Below are 21,594 nucleotides of genomic sequence, written 5' to 3'. Positions count from 1 at the left end.
AGAGGGGTACAGAATGCTGGGATGGGTAGACTGAGGGATCAGAGAGAATGGGGCATCGTGTGTGGGGAGGGATGGCCAGAGATGGGAAGGAGCAGGCTAAGGTGTGGGGCAGGGAGCTTGTGCTTACTCAGGGCCATCTGATATACTGTCCTCTTCTTCTCCACACTGGGCATTGGTGCCTGCTCATAGTCTGTGGATAGAGACAGGGGATGATCAGTGGGAACCCATGCATGAGGAGAGCACAGAACAAAGGGTCTGCCAGCTGGGTGAAACAGCGGGTACCAATGGATAGTCTGGAAGTGGAGGGTTATCCCCTGGGGCCACCAGAGTTATGGGGCTAGTTGAAGGGGGATGAGACAGGGAAGTGCCTGGGGACCCTCCCCCCAGCCCTGGGACCCACTCACCACTCTTCTTCTTCCAGGGGGAGACTAGCCAGGGGGAGCAGCAGAGGAGCCAAGAGTTAGGAGGTGAGGGGGAGAGACCCAGGGTCTTGGAAATGCCCGCCCCTCACCCCCAGGAAAACCTGCCCTCCCAAGGGGGCCATGTCCTTCTCCTGAACCAAAGCCTAGGGATGGGTCAAATCTTCTTGTACTATCATGGGTGGCCAATGAGGGAGGGAAGGAGGAGGGAAGACACAGAGAAACAGAAAGACAGCAAGAGACCGCCACATCTCAGCTCCCATTTCTCCAGCTCTTTGGCCTACACAACACTTTGCTCCTAACACTCCTGCAAGGTGGGCGCGGGGCTGGGCTCTATGCACCTGGCAGAAAGCAGTCAGGGACTGAGTCTAGTCTAAACTCAGTACCATGCACCCTCCCTGAGGACCAGTCGGGTATTCCGGCTATAGTTAGCACTTAATCAAGTTTGTTGTATTTGTTTCATCTCCAGTTTGTATATCAGAAAACTGGGACCCAGAGAAGATTAGGGACTCCCCAATTGGCATGTGGTCAGGCCAGGACTAGAACTCAAGTCTTTGGACTCCCACAGTCCAGGACTCATCCACTCTACCAACTGTCAAACTGTAAAATAGCCTGAGACATAGAAATGGAGAGAAGGACATGGACATGGAGCAAAGCCAGAGACGGTGGGCCAGACACTGCGGGCTCCAGGAGGCATTGACAAGGACCCCTGCCACTAGCGACACTAACAAGCCCTGGTCCCCTCCCCTCTCCTTCACCCTGCCCAATTCTGCCTCACCCATCTCCTCCAGCTCCGAAGTCATGGACTTAGACCGCAGTGAGATGGCAGGGGGTGGGAGGCGCTTGGCCTGCTGGGGCACTGAAAGGACAAAGAGCCGAGTTAGAGCGTGCCCGAGGGGAATGGGACTGCATCTGCTCCAGTCAGACTAAGGGAACCCTGGGGCAGAAGATACCCCTAGCAAAGACCCAACCTTAGCCTTTCCCTTCAGTCAATGAGCATGCCGCAAGCACCTATAGCAGGCAGGCACTACCTCGGGGTGGGGGGGGGGGGGGGGAGGGAAGATCACACCCCATTCTGGTTGATTATCTCCATTTCACAGATGTTCAGGGATTGGCCCCGAGGCCACAGGTTAGGAAGTGGCAGGCTAATAGGATCTAGAGAGAGGCTGGACAGTGTGCCTTGGGTGGGGAGCAGGAGGTCTATTCTACAGAGGGAGGGCCCTTGGGGATCAGGGAGGAAACCAACCCAGGTCACCTTTCTTGTGGACAGCCTCGTCCATGTCCGGGTGCCGCGTGACCATCACCACCTTCACCATCAAGGTATTGCCACCTTGGCGAATCATATTGACCACTTGCCGATGCCCAACCTTTACAACATTCTGTCCGTTCACCTAGGACAGAAACACCCCCAAAATACAAATTCAGGGTTTATTTATTCCACAAATATTCGCTAGGCATCTCACATATGCCAAGCTCTGGAAATACAAAAAACAAAATGAAAATGTCCCTGCCCTTCCCCCGTATTGGGAAAAATGGTGTAGACTCAGCGAAATGGGTACAAAACAAAGACAGGGTGGTTCCAGGACTTCTCGGAGGCTCATTGACCCAATGACCCCTTTATAGTCTTCTCTCCTGGTGACAAAATCCCCAGTTTCTCCTTTCCCCAGACCTCCCTTTTCCTGTGATTCTCAAATGTATATGTCTCCCTCCTCAGGGTCCTCATATAGCAAGACAGCTAGGGGGTGAGCCAGTACACAGAGAGACAAGTCTTGGGATCATTCAAAACCAACCTCAGACACTTCCTAGCTGAGTACTCTCTGGGCAAGTCCTGGCACTGTCTGTATCAGTTTTCTCTTCTGTAAAATGGGAATCATACTAGCTTCTACCTCCTAGGGTCACTGTGAGGACTGTGTGAGATCATATTAGTAAAGTGATGCTGGCCTTTACGATTATTCTCCATCTCCTTCCTTGAGACCTTCCAATGACCCCTATGAGACTGGGAGACCTTGAGAGCAAGAATTGGTCTCTGCCTTTCTTGTGTGCCCAGCTCTCAGCACAGTGCCTGGCATATAGTAGCTACTTTAGTGCTTGTGCTTAGCCTCCTCTAAGCCTTTCCATCCTTGTGACTTCCCCCCTTCTCCTGTCTTCACCAGACCTTTCTTTTCTTGTAATTGTTAGAAGTCCGTTGTCCTGGGACCCTCCCAATGTCTCTCCTCCCCATAATGTCATAGGCTCTCTCTCTTCCCTGTGACATCTCTCACTCCATCCCTTCTTGTGATCAGTCCAGGTCTCTCCTTGTTCTAACTCTCAAGATAATGTCTTGATCTGACCTGCCCATAGATCCCCTCCCTTATCCAGTGTAGCCTTCTAAAACCCTGGCATTCTTTCCAGCACATGTCCATGAGTCCCCAAACACCTTCCCATTAGACCCCACCTCTTCCCTTACACGTTTCCCAAAGCAGGAAGTCCCTGAAAAAGTGGTCAGAAGGAGAATGGCAGAATTCCTTTAGCTCAATGGCATCCCTGAAGGGAGAGGAAATCAAGGAGGAATTACTGGGGGCTGGATACTCAGGGTGCCTATGTGCCTAAGCAGAACCAGAGGTATGGGACCCTGGAGGGAGAAAGAACCATGGTGACAGAGGGGGAAAGAAGGAAGGAAGGAAGGAAGAAAGGAAGGAAGGAAGGAAGGAAGGAAGGAAGGAAGGAAGGAAGGAAGGAAGGAAGGAAGGAAGGAAGGAAGGAGAGATGAATGAAGGAGAGAAAGAAGGAAAGAGAAAGGAAGGAAGGAGGAAAGGAAGGGAAAAAGAAAGGAGAGAAGGAGGGAAGGAATGAAGGAAAAAAGAAAGGAGATAAGGAGGGAAGGAATGAAGGAAAAAAGGAAAGAAGGAAGGAGAAAGGAAGGAGGGAGAGGAGGAAGGAAGGAAACATTTGTTAAATCCTTACTATGTGCCAGCACTATGCTAAGCACTTTATAAATATGATCTCATTTAATCCTCACAACAACCCTTCAGGGGAAGTTCTATTATTATCCCCATTTTACAGTTGAAATTGAGGCAGACAGAGTTGAAGTGACTTGCCCAGGGTCACACAGCTAGGAAGTGTCTGAGGCTGGATTTGAACCAAGAGGTCCTCTGGACTCCGGGCCTACCTCTTTGTGCACTCTGGGGCCCCCTAGCTCCCCTTGAGGGGAGGACTACAGTTCCTGGAGATGTTCTGCCTCTGAGAGGACAGCCAGACACTGGGAAGTCAAATGCCTGAATGCCTAAGGGGTCACCAGGGAGCTGGGACTGGGCTTAGTGGCTCACCTCGATGAGGAAGTCCCCCATTCGAAGTCCTGCTCTCCAAGCCACACCGCCCTCATCCACAGATTCGAGGTACTGTAGGGCAGGGAACGCTGGGGTGGGAGTGAACTCCTCGATAGGGGTCTGCGCTGCGGGGAGGAGTAGACAGGGTCGGTGGGGAGGGGGAGGAGGTTCCCGAGGCAGCGGAGCTGAGGAGCTCAAGCCCCATCTTCTGGTCGGAGAGGGCTCTTCCCCATTCCCTGGGTTCAGCAAACAGCCTTCCTACCCTATTGCTAGTACTCACCCTTGGCCCCTCGTAGCACAAAACCAAACCCCTCACTGTCCTTCTTCTGTAGCAGGACGGTCTTCTCCTTAATGATGTAGTCACTGTGTGTGGGAAAGGAGAGGGATAGAGAAGAGTGGTGTGAGCATGGGCTTCCACCTCTCACTCTAGGATGCCTGCTATTCTGACCCAGGGTCTCTCTAGGACCTCTCTATGTTTCCTAGCATTCCTACTCTCTAGTCTGATTAACATCAGCAAAAACCCACCATGCACTCCAAAATGCCCCAAGCCAAAATGCAGCCCTCATCCTGAGATCTCTTCTGCATTGAGCAGGACCTCTCTGCAAGGTTGGTGGTCAGTGAGGTCCTTGAACTGCCAAAGTACCGACCCTATACCCTTCCAACATGTTCTAACAATGCTTCCAGGGTCTTCCAACGATGAAATCCTTGAATAGGTCAATAATGTTCCTTATGGAAATACCCTACTAGAATCCAATAGTGCCTCAACCACCCGAAGCATACTCAGATGAGTTCAATAACACACTAAATATTTTCACTAACACTCCAATTCACACTCATGCCTCATCAGCCATTCCTAGACATGCACCAAGTATATTCTGATAATGCCTAGACTACTCCAGTTATCTCTAATGCCAAGACCCACTTCAAGCAGGCTTCAGCAGTGCTACACCCATGACCTGCACTCAGAGAGCCAGCATAACTCAGGAATGAGTGGACATGCATGCTTGAAAGTCATCCAAGCGCCTTCTATAACATACACAGACATGCACTGGCAATGCTGTTACCAACAAGGTCATTCATGGAGTGCTTTCTACGAAGTTTGTTTCTAAAGCACTTGCCTCTATCATCCATTAAATGGACTATATAGAGCTGGTTTCTGAAGGGGAGGGAGATGGTGGATGCCTCGTTAGCTCCCTTTTCTAGATGAGAAGGAAGCCGGTGTACAGGAAGAGGAAATCATTTGCCTAGGGCCACACAGCTAAGGAAGACTAGAGCCAAATCCTCCAAATCCAGGGTTTCCTTAGGTCGTTGTTAGTGAATCCAATTACTTCCCACCCATACAAGAGTATACCAAATGACTAGAACCTAGCCCTAGACCCTACATATCCCAGTAATGACCAAATTTATACCCACTGTACTCTAGTAGACTATCTCCCCAAATGTTCCAGCAGTCTCAAGATTCCCATATGCTCCCAAATCCAGGTATACACTAAGTATACTCCAGTCTAAGATAAATCCAGAATATGTCAATAATACCAAAACATAGCTTTAATATGCTTCAATAATACTCAAATATACATGCTATAAAAATAGGTGCATAGTTTAGTATGTATCAGTGATATCCAAATATTCTCTTTAACAGACCAGTTCCCAACCACACCCCACTCCTGTCATATCCAATCACCCACACAGTTCGCTTCAGTAATGCCCAAATGTGCACCAAACACTCTAGCAAATAGTCATACATCTCAGTACAGGCCAACATAAAGAAATGCCACAAGCAGCCTTCAGAAATAGCGAAGCACATTCTACCACACACCTGAGTGCCACCTAGCATATCTCAATAATTTGCAAACAGCCATGTATACTATAACATACTCCAATAATGTACTTTAATATCCCCCCAAAGCTCCAAGTGTAACCTAGCAAATGCCCATCACACATCCAGCATGTGCCCTGACACCAACCCCCTCAACTTAATGCAACATAAAACATTCACTAAGAACCAGCTGTATGCTGGGCACCAGGGGGCCAAGGATAAAACCATCATCCTTCTCCTCAAAGTCTTACATCCTACAGGGACAGAACAACCAATGACAGAGAAGTCAAGACATCCCAAGCCATTTCAGGGGAAGGGTGTAAAAAGTACTGTTTCTGGAGGGGTCAGGCAGGGTCGTAGGAGGCCCGTGGTGAGCAAGCTGCACGTACAAAGGAGCTCGGGATTCCAAAGCAGAGGTAAGGAGAGAGAGCATTCCAGGCATAGGGAGCAATAAAAAAAAATTGATTAAGAACCTAATGTATGCTCCAAACTATGCTAGGTACAAGGAATTGGGGGAGGAGTAAACCTGTGGTTTCTTCATTGCGGAAACTCCCTTCACCAAGGGAGAAAGCACTCCTCTGTATTGCACAGTCCCAGAAAGCTGCCTCATGAACTGAGTGTCTAAGGCACTTGACTGGAGTCACCCATCTAGTATGCTAGAAGCAGACCTTGAACCTGGGCCTTCCTCGGTCCAGAATCACCACCCTATATATACACTATGCCTGGATACAAAAATCCCAAAGGAAACAATCCCTACCTTCAAGTTCTAATATCCAATTAATATATCCCAAGATACTCCAATCAAATGCAATTACACACCTGCATTCTCTGGTAATGCCCAATCCCAGACCAAATATACACAAAATTAATTTGATTAATAGCAGATCACATAGCCCACATATTACCCAAGCATTCCTGGAGGATACTCTAGTAACACACAATCAGAATCTCAGTATAATTCAATAAACTTCTATCATGCTGACTATATGCCAGTAATGCCCCAAAATGTGCCTAGAATAGACCAGAAACGACATCCAAACCTCCCATTCAAGCACCTGGGACACAATTATGTATTCTCTATATTTTAGTACAATCCCTCTAGGTACAAACTCCAGCAGCCTTCAGGATTAGCTTGATATCCCAGGATATATAAATGTACGGAGACATCAAAATCCCCATGATGCCCAAACAAATCTTCCTAAAATCATACCTTTCATAATACACCAATATACTTAATTTCTCCCATAATTGCAGGAAAATATCATTATACACCTTAGTATTTTCCAGTAACACTCTCCTACTGCAATAATATTTCCCACATATTAACTTATCTTCTAGGAGTACACACATATATACCCTTCACATCCCACAGTAGACTCCAGAATAATATACCCTTGTACCCCAGCTCACTGCTCCCATAAATATAGCATGCTGGTCTGCCCTGCCCTGTCCTGCCCTAGTCTGACCATGCCACCTGCTAGACTTAGTTATTGGCACCAAGTTTAGAAAGGAGAGCAGCTAGCCTGGCCAGGAACTTTGAGGTCATAGCATAAGACCCGGTGATATTTAGTCTGGAGAAAAACTCAGGGTAGACACACTAAGTGTTTTCAAGCCTATGAAGGGCTGTTTTGTTGAGAAGAGATTCTACTTGATTTGCTGGCCCCAGAGGGCAGACACAACAAGAAGAAATGGGTAGAGGTTGCAGTCATGGCGTGGGCTGGGCTGTCTCCATAGTGAGTACTTTCTCACTTCACATGGTTGTTGGATGACCACTTGTCCACTCTCTTCCAGAGGAAGCTGCTGACCAGGCATTCCTGGTCTCTAAAATATCTGTCATAGTATGCACCTGGACACAAACCTTCAGGCCAACTCAGTGCCCTTGCAAACACTGTGTCACTATATGGCACACCTTCCCAGGGAACTTCTCCAGCATGTCACAGACTTAACTTCCAACATTCCCTCTTTCTACACAGCATAGCCCAGTCTAACATGAACCTGGATTATATCATGCTACCTATAATATATTATATTCTGTTCATCTACAACACACACAAGTGCTTTTACCCCAGCACACGGCCCACTTCAGGATGACATAGCTACCTACTTGACCCAGCACATGGCACATTCTGATATAACCTCTGCATTCTTGCCTCAGTATACCTCCCACAATCTGGCAAAATCTGTGTTACATACATATACCTTGTGACCCTTGTGCTACTCTCACTTAAAACACACTGCAACACAACACATGCACACACAATATACAATATGCTTCTGTCCTGCACACACACACACACACACACAGATGCACACACATGTTCTTGCCTTCTCACATACCTCCCTATACAATATACTCCTGTGCTGCACACACACACACACACACACATACACACACACACACACACACACGTTCTTGCCTTCTCACATACCTCCCTATACAATATACTCCTGTCCTGCACACATGCATACACACAGACCCTGATAGGCTCACAGCATAGTCCAGCATAACACAGTCATACACAGGTGTGTGCACACTCACTCACATGGTACATCAGCATATGTACACAAAGTGAGCCCTGGAATGGTCCATTACAGTCTGGCCTTCCACCTTCACAGCAGACACTGGAGACCAAGCACCTGTGTAGCTCAGTAGGAGCCTTGATGCTCCTCGTAAGTTTGAAAAAGAAGTGTGAGAGAGACAGGCAGGCATTCGAGGATTACACTCATGGAAAAGTCTGAGGAAGAAGAGAGGAAGCCTTTGGGAGGGTGGAGACTGAAGAGAAGAGGTTATCAAGGCCACCTGAAGTGGGTCTAGTTCCCACAGTCCCTAGTCCCTGTTCCGGACCATTGCTGCCCATACCCGTTAGGGAGGCAGTGTGCCACAGTGGAAAATGTTCTGGGTTTGGAGTCAAGGAGTCAGGTTTGAATGTCAGCTCTATTCCTTCTCATTTATGTGACCTTGGGCAAATTATTTAAACTCTCTGGGCCTTAGTCCCTCATCTGTAAAATAAGGAAGTTGGATCAGACATTTTTCCCAGCTCTAACTCTATTACCCTGGGATTCCATATTTCTTTCAAGCACTCCCATATCCTTCCTCAACACTTTGGTCCCTGGCACACTCAGGATCCCCATCCAGTTTTCTGGATCATTCCCACACCATCTCTCTATAGCTGTCACAGTCTCCAGTAACAGCCATATATCTCCCTCCTATCCCTCCATCATGCCTCATGTCTGTCATACTCCCTACATCACACCTTCACCTTCTCATAGTATATTCCCCACCTCATGCCCTCTAATACCTCTGTGTCCCTTTTATAACCCCATATCTCCCCTCACAAGCTCAGTCTCTCCTTCTCATCCTCACATCCCTATATGTGCGTTCATTCATATCCACATCCATACCCTCATATCCCTCTTATCCTTTTCCCCAGAATCTCCCCACTCAGTGTAGAATCACTCTTATGGGGAATTCTGTGTGTCAATCATGTCATAGATATGGTAAAAAAAATCCCTCCACACTCCCTGTAGCTCCTTCCTCTTCCCCCTTACCACAACTGTATTCTCTTCCTCCTCCATATAACCTCCTCTCCCCATCTTTCTCACAAGGTTCGGAGCTCCCCTGATTCTCACATATCCTCCTCATATTCCCCAGATCCCTATATTTTCCTCACTCACTGTATCTACTCCTTACCTATATCTCCTCATTTCTCATATCTTCATTCCCTGGTCTCTTTCCACCCTCCATACAATCTCCTCAATGTCCTTTCATTTCTCATATATTCCTTTTATCTCCTGTATTCTCTAAACCTTTGAATTCCCCTTAAATACCCCATAATGCCTTTACCCTTGCTATTATTAAAACTCCTGTCCTCATCTCCTTCTCTTATGCTGTATTGCTCATGTCTCTATATAGCCCTGCCTGGCCACTTTCTTATTTATCCTTCTCCAGTTGATTCTGTCTGTATCCCTCATCTGCCCTTCCCAGCACCCCATGTGGGCACATCTGGCATGCCTTCACATAGGCATGCTTCCAAAGACCCCTGCAGGATCACTCGGCATTAGGGTCTGGCCTACACATCTCCCACACAGAGAATGCAGCACCTCTTTCCTCTGCTGCCCCTCCACCCCCAACCCCCCCACACTCATTCAGGATCCTTCCCACACTGGTATGCAGGGGCCTGTGTGATCCCTATGTGTGCTAGCTTCTCTGAGTGATGTCCCAAAGAGCAGGGGCATTATCTCCTGACAGGAATATTGCAAACAATGTGTGGACATGGACAAGGATAGAACTGGGGAGGGAGTGGGGAAGGGGGAGAGAAGGTCCTGCACATGGACAGACAGACACATGCAGATTTACAAAAATGTGAACGTGCAGGTATGCAAATGCAATGACACTCCAACAGACCCTTATATCTACCCTTGTACTGGCACCCAGAGACCAGAGCCCCTAGCATGTATAAACATTTCTGTGTACAGATAGACAGACAGAAGGATAGACAGACATTCAGACCTGGAAAATATACATAATATTTGGAGCACACACATAAGAGATGAGAAGAGGGCCATAGGTGCTTGAAGAGGCACGTGGAGACAGAAGGCAACCATGACAGAGACATGGGGAAATTGCCATAGAGACCCCAATGCTTGGGAACAAGCACACATATCTCATCTCTGGCCACTCCCCCTGCCCACACACTGTAACACACACTGTCTCCCTAGACATGCAGGATACTGCTCTGAGACATATGCCATCGCAAAAGAATATATATGGGAAGAGACCTAGATGCATAGGACTCTTGGGGTCAGACAAAAATCCACCATTTTACACACACACATACCTCCCTTCCTCTCTCTCTCTCTCTCTCTCTCTCTCTCTCTCTCTCTCTCTCTCTCTCTCTCAACACAGTCGCATAGTGACATGCAGTGAGGGAAAGGGGAGGGGAGGGAAAGAGGGGGCGGGGTGTGTGTATGATAGGGGGGCGGTGAATGACTGTGAATGGAGAGAGGGGGATGAATGGGGTGGAGGGGTTTGCTGACTCTGGGAGGGGTGAATGGGAAAATGGGGGAACAGAGGAATGGAAGATTGGAGGAGTGTGGGTATGGGGGTTCAATTGGAAGTAGAAAGAAAGAGTTGGGGAGCTTAATGATGTAGAGAGGTGTCAGAAGATAGCAGACAGGGGAGTTTGGGATGCTAGATCTGTGAGGATAGTGCATAGGGAATCTGGGGTACAGAGCTGGAAAGGTAGAGAAGACTATGGGAAAGGGTCTGGAATAAAGGTGACACGGGTTAAGAAGGCACTGGGCACTGGGGGGGGGGTAGAGTCTGAAGAGTTTGGGGGAAGCAGGAAAAGGGCTCAGTAGTGAGTTAGGAAGAGAGGTCCTGGCAGGGAATTGTAGAGACAGGGGAAAGGGACAAGGTCTAGAGAGATGGAAAGACAAGAAGGACTGGGAAGAGAAAGGTAAAGAAGAGAGGTTCTGAAATGGGTCCCACTGAGGCTAGAGAGATGGAGGAAGTGAGGGCTAGGGGTTGGAGATGGGGAGGCAAGGAGCCCCAAGAGGGGCTGAATAGAGAGGGGCCTTTTGATGGAGGAAGCTAAGGAAAGGGATGGGGGTGGGGAAAGGGATATGTGGACAGTGGTGTCCTGGAATTAGGGGGCACTAGGGAGATGGTTCTCAGGGGCCTGGAGAGTCGAAGAAGGGCATGGGATTGGAGAGATGGAGAGTAAAGGTAGGGGCCCAGCGTGAAAGGACTGGAGATAGAGTGTCCCTGAAGTTGGGGGGAGGGGTTTGGGAGCAACCAGGGAGGGAGAAGATGGGTTGGAGAGGTGGAAAATTGGAAGGGGCTGTGGGGTAAGGGTAGAATCCGGTAAAAGTGCTGAGGGAGGGAGATTCAATGAAGAGGGGGTCCTGGGCAAGGGGAGGCAAGAGGGTTTTTGGCCCAGGGAGACTAGAAAAAGAGATCCTGGGAAAGGGATCCATCCAATGGGAGGAGGGGGAAAGAGGGTGTTTGGGGGCTCCATTACCTGTAGATATACCAGACGCTGCGCCGCCGGGGCCCCAGGGCCGGCCAGCTGGAGGACAGGGGGGGCGGCTGCGGCAGGGGGGCCCCCCCTTCACCGCTACTGCCACCGGCCGCAGACAAAGCCATCGCCCTGGCCCCGGCCCCGGTCCCGGCCGCCCCCGCGTCCCCCGTGTCCGGGCCCCCAGGCCCCACCTCATGCTGACCCGCGCCGGGGGAGGGAGGGGGCACGACCCCCCCGGGGGGGCAGGGGGGAAGCGGGGTAGGGAGAAGGAGGCTCACATGCTGGGGGGCTCGGGGGGGAGGGGGCTGGGTTCAATACCACGGACAGCGCCGGGTTCAGCACCAGGGACAGCGCCGCCGGTTTCAGCACCGCTGACAGAGCGGGAGGCAGGCGGGCAGGCGCCTGCCTTTAACCCCTTGGCATCCTGCGCTGGGCTGCGTAGGGGGGCTGGGAGTGAGGAGGGGGGGAGGGGAGACCTGGAGGGGAACGCAAGGGCCCCCTTGGCGGGAGAAGGGGGAGGGGCGAGAAGGGGGGGAGGAGGAGAAGAAGGGGGGAGGCACTTCCGGTCTGATCCCCCCCCCTCCACTTCTCCTCCCTCCAGAGCCCTCCCGCGCAGGTGCAGACTGAGTGAGAGAGGAGAGAGGGACACACAACACAAAACAAACCACACTGCACAAGCAGGGCCAGAGAGAGCATGAGCAGCCCTCAGCAGCGTTCTAGTGAAACCATCTATGGACACAACATGGTGAGGGCAGAGTGAAAGAGGTGTGCGTGCTGAGCCACCGCAGGCTGGAGGATGAGGGGAGGAGAGCTCCAAAGCAGGGTCTCTCCCTCTCAGGCTCTGTCTATCTGTCTGTCTGTCTGTCTCTCCTCTCTCTCTCTGTCTCTTTCTTTCACACATACACACACACACACACACACACACACACACACACACACACGTGTGCACAAATGGAAAGAGGCAGCCAGAGTGAAACATACAATGTGAAAAGGGATGCAGAAAAGAGTTTGTCTTAGGGAGATGATTCTCAACAGCTGACACCACAGCAACATGAGGATGGCAGAGAAACAGGCCCACAAGGCATGGTGGGAATGCAAGGAGAGAGGGGAGGGAGACAAGGACAGAGGGAGAGAGAAAGAAGGGGATGGGGAAGGGGGGCCCAGGAAGAGGAACAGGAAACGAGAGGGACAGATGGGAAGGAGCTGGTGAAGGAAGAGGGAAACAGGCAAACCAAGAAAGTCTTAATTAGGGGATATGAATAGGTCCAGATGCCTCAGACATAAATGCAGGTGTAGGGTAACACAGTCCCTGTCCCCCATCTTCCTTTTCCCTTCTATCCATCCCCAAACCCTTTTCCACTGGCCAGAACACAAACACACAGGTTTGGGACACATTTAATGTAATAACACCATTAAAGCAGGACCTTCTTGAGTTGGATCTAAGACACTAAACTGAGCCTCCTTCTCCCCCTGCAGCCTTCTGTCCTGGCAGCAGAGGTAGCCAAAGCCTCCCAGAGACCCAGATACAAAGGCATGTAGATAAACAGAGTTAGATACAAAGGCAGACAAGAAGAAATTAGGCATGTAATGAGACAGACAGTCCCAGAAGGCACATGTGGGCACACGCATACACACCCATTCCCTGAAAATACACAGCCACTCACAGGGATACATATGGATATGCAGATAGATTCAGGAACATGCCCATGGAGACACTTAGGCATATGTCAAGACACACATACACACCTGAAAAAACACACATACAAATCAACAAAATCATAAGCAGAAACCCAAGGAGAAAACACACGTAAGCAGGGTCACTCACACAGCAAGACATAAGGACATAAAGACGCTCAGTGAAAAGTACCTGCCCATACTCAGGGTCACACACACACACACACACAAACACAGAAACATACACTCAAAAATATATTATTATTAAAGGGACACAGCCACTGGGATGCAAGCATGTATACATAATAGTGATCACCAAGACATATGTCCCCTATCTTAATCATGTTTGCATGGTTTTGCACATAGTAGGTGCTTAGTAAATAGTCATAGAATGAATGGGTGAACATACCCACTTGAAAATACATTTTCAGGGAAACATATTCATACTCATATATATTCCCAGAAATACACAGGTTCAAAAAATTGTACTAGCCTTGGGAACAGGTCCATATGCACACATATCTACATACACATACACACACAGGTCTTTCCCCTTCCAGACCCTTCCTCTCCAAACCAAGTTCAACCCCTTGCATCTACTAGTTTCAGAAGGTCAGTCAGCAACTGGAGAGAGAAAACAAACCAGCACATCCTATTACTAGCCCCCTCCTCTCCTTTTGCTCCCAATTATTCCTGGCCCAAGCTCCCAGGGCCAGGACATTTCTCCAACCGACCAGTCTGGGTATAAGCATTAGTGAGATAGGGCATGTGCTTATTGATTCCCCCAACCCCTGACTCTGGATTATATAGACAGAGAGAGGGACGTATTTGTCTCCTGTAGCTAATTCCTGCCCTACTCAATAGGGTCAGGATTCCCTTCTGAGAGGATTCCCTTCAGAGAAGGAAATGGATCTGCATTCAAGGAGAGGCAGCTTGGGGGTGGGAGTACATAGTATGCTGGATACTACATCAGAGGCTCTAGATTGGAGTCTGAACTCTCATTCTGTTTCTAACTCTGCAAGCTGTGTGATCTTGGGGAAGTCCCTTGCCCTCTATGGGCTCAGCTTCCTCCTCTACAAAATAAGAAGATAGGACAAGATGACCTCAAATGGACCTGTCAGTTAGAACAATCTTAGAATGGATTGGGAAAATGGAGTTCAAAGGCAATGGACAGTGGGTGAGGACAGAAGTAGGGGGATTGAGAGATCTCCTTACCTGGGGGCGTCAAAGCTGTCATAAGAGCCCACGGTGTAATGTCGGAAGAGCCTTTTGGCTTTGTCACTTCGACTTTCTGGATGGAGGAAGGGTTGGGGGGGGAACCTGAGTGACATCTCCAGATCACTCTTCCTTCCCTTCCTCCACCCACAGCCTTCTCTCTCCGCTTAACAGACTTCCCATCAATAGTCCAATCCCCTCATCCCCAACCAAAGAAATGGAGGTTGTGTTACCTTGCTTTCCCTCTTGGGAGCGATTAGCCACCTCCTCTAGGCACTCTGAGGGGAACCAGCCAACTCGACCTTTGACCTGACCTTCCCAGAAGCCTCCTTCCCCGATGCTGAGCACTGGGCCAGAGAGCAAGACAGGGAAGCACATTCAGAATCTGTTCACCATCTTCCTACCATCCAGTAGCTTTCTTCTATTGACTGTACAGACCTCTACAGACCTTCCCCTAATCAGTAAGTCCTTAAGTATAATGTTAGACATGACCCTGTTCTTGTCAGCTGTATTGCAGAAGATTTATGGGCAGGTGAGGGGTGGATGACATGATCTCTGAAGTCCCTTCAGCTCTGACACTGTATGACTCTATGCAGTAGCCCAGTGGGTTAGCCCAAGTTTCTGGCCTTCTCTGGTGCTCCAAGGAAGAGGACATACTCTTCTCTGAAGGTCAAGGGTACCCTGCTCTCCACCAAGCATCCCCCATTTGTCTCAAAAACTTATTCATAATCAGTTGTTAGGGAATTTCTTTAATCTCTCTTTGGGCTTCTTCCTTCCTTCCTTCCTTTCTTCCTTCCTTCCTTCCTTCCTTCCTTCCTTCCTTCCTTCCTTCCTTCCTTCCTTCCTTTCTGTTTTTGGCTTATACCACCTCTGGGGAGAAAGGATCCTAGATCTCCCTCCTCATCCCTTTATCTCACAGAATGATAAAATTTTAGCATTAGGAGTGACCTTAGAAGTTATCTTCACCCTGGGCAGGCACCTTCTCAATATCCCCCAGGCTGGGAGAGACTTTAGAAGGTACTTCATCCAAACTCTACCTAAAGCAACATCTCTAATGTCCCTGAGAAGTGACCAGTTACCTTCTATTGATAGGGATAACCCTACTTCCCAAGAGCACCTGGCTCTACTTTTGGACAGTTCTGATGACCATGTCAAACGGAAGCCAAATGGTTCTAGTTTGACCCTCTGGGGCCAAGATGTACATGTCTACTCCCTCTTCCTCAACACTGCCAGCCCCTCCTATATTTGAAGATAGCAGCTTTACCCCTGCCTCCACCTTAATATCTTCTCTTGTTCAGGTGAAACATCCCCAACTGCTTCCTAAATATTTCTATTGCAAAGCTTTTAATTTCTGCTCTCCTCAACCCACACACACACCTCTTCTCAACACTGCTGTTATTTATTTATTTTGGTCAAGGAGTTCGCCTGCATCCCCCAGCTTGGGCTTTAAGAAGGAAAGACAATCATAACTCCTCCTCTCCCATTAGCCTCCCCCACACACAACTGGATGCAATTTTTTACCACCAGGAACCCTTAGAGAGGAGTCCAGGGAAACAGAAGTGAGGACAAAATGTCTTTTCATGCACTCAAAATTATTGGCATGAGATTACAGAAAGTCATGTCAAATGAGAAATAAACTCCATATTGTTTCACTGGATACTGAAGGTTCCCTTCTCCCTTCTCCCTCTCTCTGCCCACTCTCATAGAATCCTAGCATCTCACAGCTGGGAGGGACCTCAGCTGCTGCACATAGGGCTTCTCCAAACTGGGAGGAAACTCAGAGGTCATGGACGGGCAAGAATCCCTTTTATCACATCACATAGTTGATATGCAATGACCTCAAAGACCATTCTGTGCAAGCTGCCCCCCAGGACAGTTGGGAAGGGCTTGGGGGGCACATTGGCCAAATAGGACCTGTGCAGGAATTCACACAACCACATTTCATTTCTCTCCCATGATCACCTTTCAAATACTCATCCTCTTTCATGTTTCTCTTTTCCAAGCTAAGCACCTCAAATTCCTCCAACCAGATTCACCGATTTTATTATCTTCTAGCCTATATCTCTCCATCTTTTCCATAAGAAAAGCACAAGAAACTTGATCAAATGGTTTGCTAAAAGAGAGGCAAATGACCTCTATAGCCCTAAAACATTCCACCAGGAAACATGCATTTAGGAAGTGCCAACATTATCACTGTACACATTCATTCAATGTATGTCCATTAAAGGCTATGCTAGTTACAAGGGACACCCATGTTTCCCTCAAACTGCTTATTTTCTCCTGGGGTGGGGAGTAGAGTGGATATGATAGAGCAAAGTGGAGATCCACACAGAGCACTTGGGGGGAAACTAGGAGTGCTTTCACTTGGAGGGGACGTTAAGGAAGGATTCAAGGTGGCACCCAAGCTGAACTTTGAAGGAAGAGAAGTCTGAAAGATGGAGACTTCCAGGAGTCCTCCTCCTGTAGTGTGGCTGTAAAGCTCCTTCCTGTCTCACATCTCACTTCTCTGGATGAGTGCTCATATGTCAATGTCCTTCTTCAGACATGACCCCTGGAATTAAACCCAGAACTCAAGACAGATTGACAGGGGAAGAGTACAGGGACATTGTGTCTCTCCATGCTGTCTAAGGTCACCTTAGGCTGTACACTTCAGTCTGTTGTCACACCAGACTCATTTGGAGTCAGTAGTCTGTGAAAAAGATCTTCAGGGTCTCTTGTGCACTTAGGCTGTCGCCATTGGGTATCTAAGGGCAGAATGAGCCATTTCTTCCTGTCCAGTTTCATCTTGATAAAGGCTGTCCAACATTTCAGCTAACACTTCAAATTCTTAGTGAAGGCCAATGGCAACCAGTAGCAACCTGATCCTCACCTGCCTTTCCAACCTTACTAACACTAACCCTTATGGGTTCATCCCACACTCCAAGACCAGAGAGTGAGCAGGAACTTCAAAGATGCTCAGTCACCTCCTCTCACATTTGCTGAATCTCAAGCTCAAAATGAACATTCAGGGACTCGCTCAAGGCCACAGGTACCAGAATCAGGACATGAATACACTTTTCCACTCCCTGCTCATCTCTCACACTTGTCCCACTGATTGTCAGTTTCAATCAGCCTTCTGCCTCCACTCCCATGCTCAGTTTTATTCCACACAGAATGCCTTCAGGAGTAGTAACAGTATACACTTACATGATTTTTATAGCTCACTTTAGAAAGTGAGCAAAGCTCACTTTCCTTATGACAACTCTACTACGACTAGTTACGCTATGTTATGTAAATATCATTTTCCCCATTTTACAGATTAAGAGACTGAGGCTCAGAGGGCTAAGATGACTTATCTGGTAAATGTACACAACTAGTACAAATGTCAAAGACAGAATTTGAATCCTGGTTTCATGTGTCCAAGTTCAAGGCCCTTTAGGGCCTGCAGGTATCCTAATTTTATAGGTGAGGAAACAGGCCCACAGAGGTTAATCAGCTTGCTAAGAAGTAACATTTGGTGGATTGAACTTTTTGTTCTTTGTTGCCAGCAATGGCTTTCTGGGGAAGATGAAAGCTAGGGAAGAGACACATTGGAACTGCAGGTGGTAGAGAAACAAGACAGCAAGGAAATACTGAAAATCGGAAACAAAATTCAAAGGTGCAGAAAAGGATCCAAGCTGTGACGAAAGAGGGAGCTTCGTGTACCCATACCCAGCCCTCATCTCATTCTTTGCATCCATCAATAACAATTTTAAGAGACCCAAAGCCAGCTTATTTCGGTTCCCAGAGAAACCCTCAGCCCTCTCTCCACCATGCCCCTTGCCTCTCTGCCCCCCTTTCCAGGAGGAAGAGGATAATAAACTGCTGACAAGCCTCTGGTTACAAAAAACACATTATGCTCATGATTCCATTTGATCCTCACAAGAACCCGGTGATATCGGTTGTATGGTATTATCATCCCTATTTTACAGATGAAGAAGCAGGCTAAGCAGTTTTAGTAATTCTCTCATGGTCACATGGAAAACAGTGCACATTCGACATTCACAGCTGCCTTCTCCTCCCCCTGTCTCTCAAGGTTCCAGACAAGTCATAACCTCTTGATGAAGTCTTTCTTGACCACCCAGGTCACAGTGATCCCTCCCTTTGAACTCAACACTCACTGCACACTTCTCAAACAATGTCTTCCACGAGTCTCTCTACTGATTTGACAGGGCAACTGGGTAATGCAGTGGACACAGCATGGCCTAGAGTGAGGAAGACTTATTTTCCTGAGTTCAAATCTGGCCTCAGACACTTCCTGACTGTGTGACTCTGGGCAAGTCACTTCTTCCCATTCACCTCAGTTCCTCATCTGTAAAATGAGCTGGAGAAGGACATGGCAAAGCACTCCAGAATCTCTGCCAAGAAAACCCCAGATGGGTTCATGGAGAGTCAGACACAAAAATCACAGAAAAATGACTGAACAGCAATTAGTTTGACTATTGGCCACCATTTTCCTCTCAAATCTGACTCATGTATGACAATAGTACAGTCTATAATTGGTGTTGTTTTTTTAATGTCTAATTTTTCAACGATGAAAAGAACTGTGATAGAATCGACATCCTGCTTCCACCAATAGAACTCAGCACTAGTGCACACCTTATCCATACCATTGTGTCAGCTTCCACAGAGGTTGAGCTCGGTGGGGTGGAGGAGCCCCTCTAATGATCATACTCAGTATCTCAAGGATTGGGAATTGGGATGAAGGAGTAAGTGCCCTCCTTCAGCCAAGGCATCTCTTACCCCATCTCTTTCTGTGCAGTTCCTGTACCTGTCTTCCCACAAATCTTCTGTGGAGGGGCCACCCAAAATGCAAAAGGCATTCCTTGCTTTATTGAATTATAATCTCCAACTCTTCTGGCATTGCTGAAGTCATCAACGGTGGGTCATTTTTGCCACTGACAAAGATCCCAAGCTTTCCATGTTTTAGGAGACGATGTCATGAGTTGCTCTGACCAGTCTGCTGGTAATGGGACTCTCTGCACTGCTCCTCAGATGATAGATGGGCAGCTATGTTGTCCCTGGATCTGTCTTCCTGAAGGCTTTCCCCTGAGGAGCCACCAGAGTTTGTGCTTCCCTGGTTTCCCTTTTCGATGCCTTATGCAGTTTGCCCCTAGTTCTTACCTGAGAGAATTTACTTGGAGGAATGCCTCTGCTCAGACTAATTCCCTCCCAGAGTTCCCTATTGCCCACAGAGAAAAGTTCAAATTCCTTAGCTTAGCATTCAGGACTCTCCACACCCAGCCCTGTCTTGTCCACATGCCCACCATATGCTCTACCCTCCAGCCATAGTTGGTCAATTATCATTCCTCAGACACACTGAGCACTTCTCCACGATCCAGTTTACCCTATTTCCTAAACTCCAATGTCTCTCTTTCCCTGCCCTGCACCTGCTGAATCTCTCTATCTCTCCCTTCCTCCAAGGTGCCACTTAACACTTTGTTGGCACTTCTCTGGTACTCTTGTCTATATTAGTCTGCATCTTTTCTGTCTACATACACATCATGTCCCCCATCATGCTGTGGCCAAGTCCTGAAGTGCAGAGATAAGACCACGTCTCTTGTAACTTATCTGCCTATCCCAGTGTTTGCCAAACTGAATTGGATTGCATTATGGCAGAATGGAGTAGAAAGAGGGTTGAATTTGGAGTAGCGAAGCCCCAGTAATGATGGCCCTTCTCTGTTTTCTCCTCATCTGTAAGATGCAGGAGGATTTTTGCACTCCCTACTCCACACAGTTGATTATAGGAAAAGTTTGCTTTAGTTGTTTTTGTTATTTGTTTCAACCCATGTATTCCCTTTGTATACATCCTGCACCTCTCTCGTCATTGATGAGCGTGCTGATGTCCCTGTGAAGAATGGTAGCTTCTTGAGGGCAGGTTTTGCCTCACTTTGGTCTGCCAATGGACTTCATCAGTGCTTCTGGATCGACTGACTGATGATTTCATCCATGTGGGTACTCACTCTGCTGATACATGTACAGTTCGTGACTCCTCAATGAATTTTCAGAGTGCCTGGAAAATGCAACCCCCTGTAGCCAACTTGGTAACAAATCTCTCTGGATCTTGGATGACAGACGTCCAATTTGTCCCTGGATTCAGGTTTTGTAGCCTCTCAAGCTAGCTCAACCCTGCCATAACTTGCCTGGCCTTGGTCATTGAGCACCAGCTGCCTTGGCATGGTGGTAATATATCACAGATCCTTCTGTTCTCTTCAGAAAGGCCACACTTCTCTGAAGGCACCATTGGGCCAGCTCGGTCAGGCATCCCCATACCACTGATAACACCAAAGCTACCTGACTTTAGCCAAATTGCTCCTCTTTCATTTGCCCCCTGGGCAAAACTCCCTACTAAGTTACAGGCCTGTTTCCATCTGCTTTGGTAGAGGGGAGGGGTCCTGATGCTGATGAAATCAGAAATTTTTAGCATATTATATTTTGTTTTTGTATTTTTCCATATATGTCCTGCTTCCCCAACTCCATTATAAGCTCCTTGAGGGTAGGAACATGTCTTATTCATTTGTACCCTCCAGGGCCTTACACATAGCAGGCACTCCAGAAACACTAGTAAATTGATTACACCCCCACGCATGCCCATCAAGCCCATCCCACCACCCCAACCCCAGGTACCTTTGATCTTCTCTCCCTTGCTCAAGGAGATCTCCCCCTCGCCCTGGGCCTGGTATGGCTTCACGGCCATGAAGGAGCGTCCTGGTACTGCTGTGTAGAGCTTCCGTCGCCGTCCCCGGCTTCCCAGGGAGCCCCCAGGGCCCCCGGATCCCCCTGTGCCCCCAGCTGGCCCCTCTCTGGGTGTCCCACTGGAGCTGGGATATATATATAAGGAGTGTTGAGGGAAAGGGGATGTCCAAGGAGCACCATGGGGTAGAGGAGGGGGGGAGGGGAGAAGGGGATGGGGCTTGGTGCATACTGAGTGGAAAGGCCTTTGGTAGGAACTAAGTGGAATGGGAGCCAGAAAGTCAGGGAGGGGTGACTGGGGGCTTCCTATCTCTCTCCATAGCTACCTCTACCCCAAGGCAATCTTACTGTGGAAGTCTCTTCATCCAACAACCTCTCCCTTTTAAATCTGTTTTTCACAGAATATCAGAGTCATTTCCTCTCACTCT

At 48.4% G+C, this 21,594-nt stretch overlaps 1 protein-coding gene across 2 annotated transcripts in view; it reads right to left on the bottom strand.

The window, feature by feature from the left end:
- SHANK1 (SH3 and multiple ankyrin repeat domains 1) overlaps positions 1-21,594 on the bottom strand; it is a 74,977-nt gene that overhangs the window by 32,028 nt on the left and 21,355 nt on the right. For both annotated transcript variants that reach the window (XM_072615972.1, XM_072615973.1), the window contains 8 exons: positions 21,101-21,294; positions 14,689-14,802; positions 14,456-14,531; positions 4,005-4,087; positions 3,725-3,849; positions 1,675-1,810; positions 1,198-1,278; positions 128-190 (listed from right to left, as the gene is read on the bottom strand). In XM_072615972.1, coding sequence (XP_072472073.1) covers positions 128-190; positions 1,198-1,278; positions 1,675-1,810; positions 3,725-3,849; positions 4,005-4,087; positions 14,456-14,531; positions 14,689-14,802; positions 21,101-21,294 — 872 coding nt within the window. The remainder of the gene's footprint in view (positions 1-127; positions 191-1,197; positions 1,279-1,674; positions 1,811-3,724; positions 3,850-4,004; positions 4,088-14,455; positions 14,532-14,688; positions 14,803-21,100; positions 21,295-21,594) is intronic.

Source organism: Notamacropus eugenii, chromosome 5 (assembly GCF_028372415.1).
Source record: "Notamacropus eugenii isolate mMacEug1 chromosome 5, mMacEug1.pri_v2, whole genome shotgun sequence".
Taxonomy (NCBI): domain Eukaryota; kingdom Metazoa; phylum Chordata; class Mammalia; order Diprotodontia; family Macropodidae; genus Notamacropus; species Notamacropus eugenii.
The sequence above is the reverse complement of the archived record's forward strand: the minus strand, read 5'-3'. Positions and strand labels throughout refer to the sequence as shown.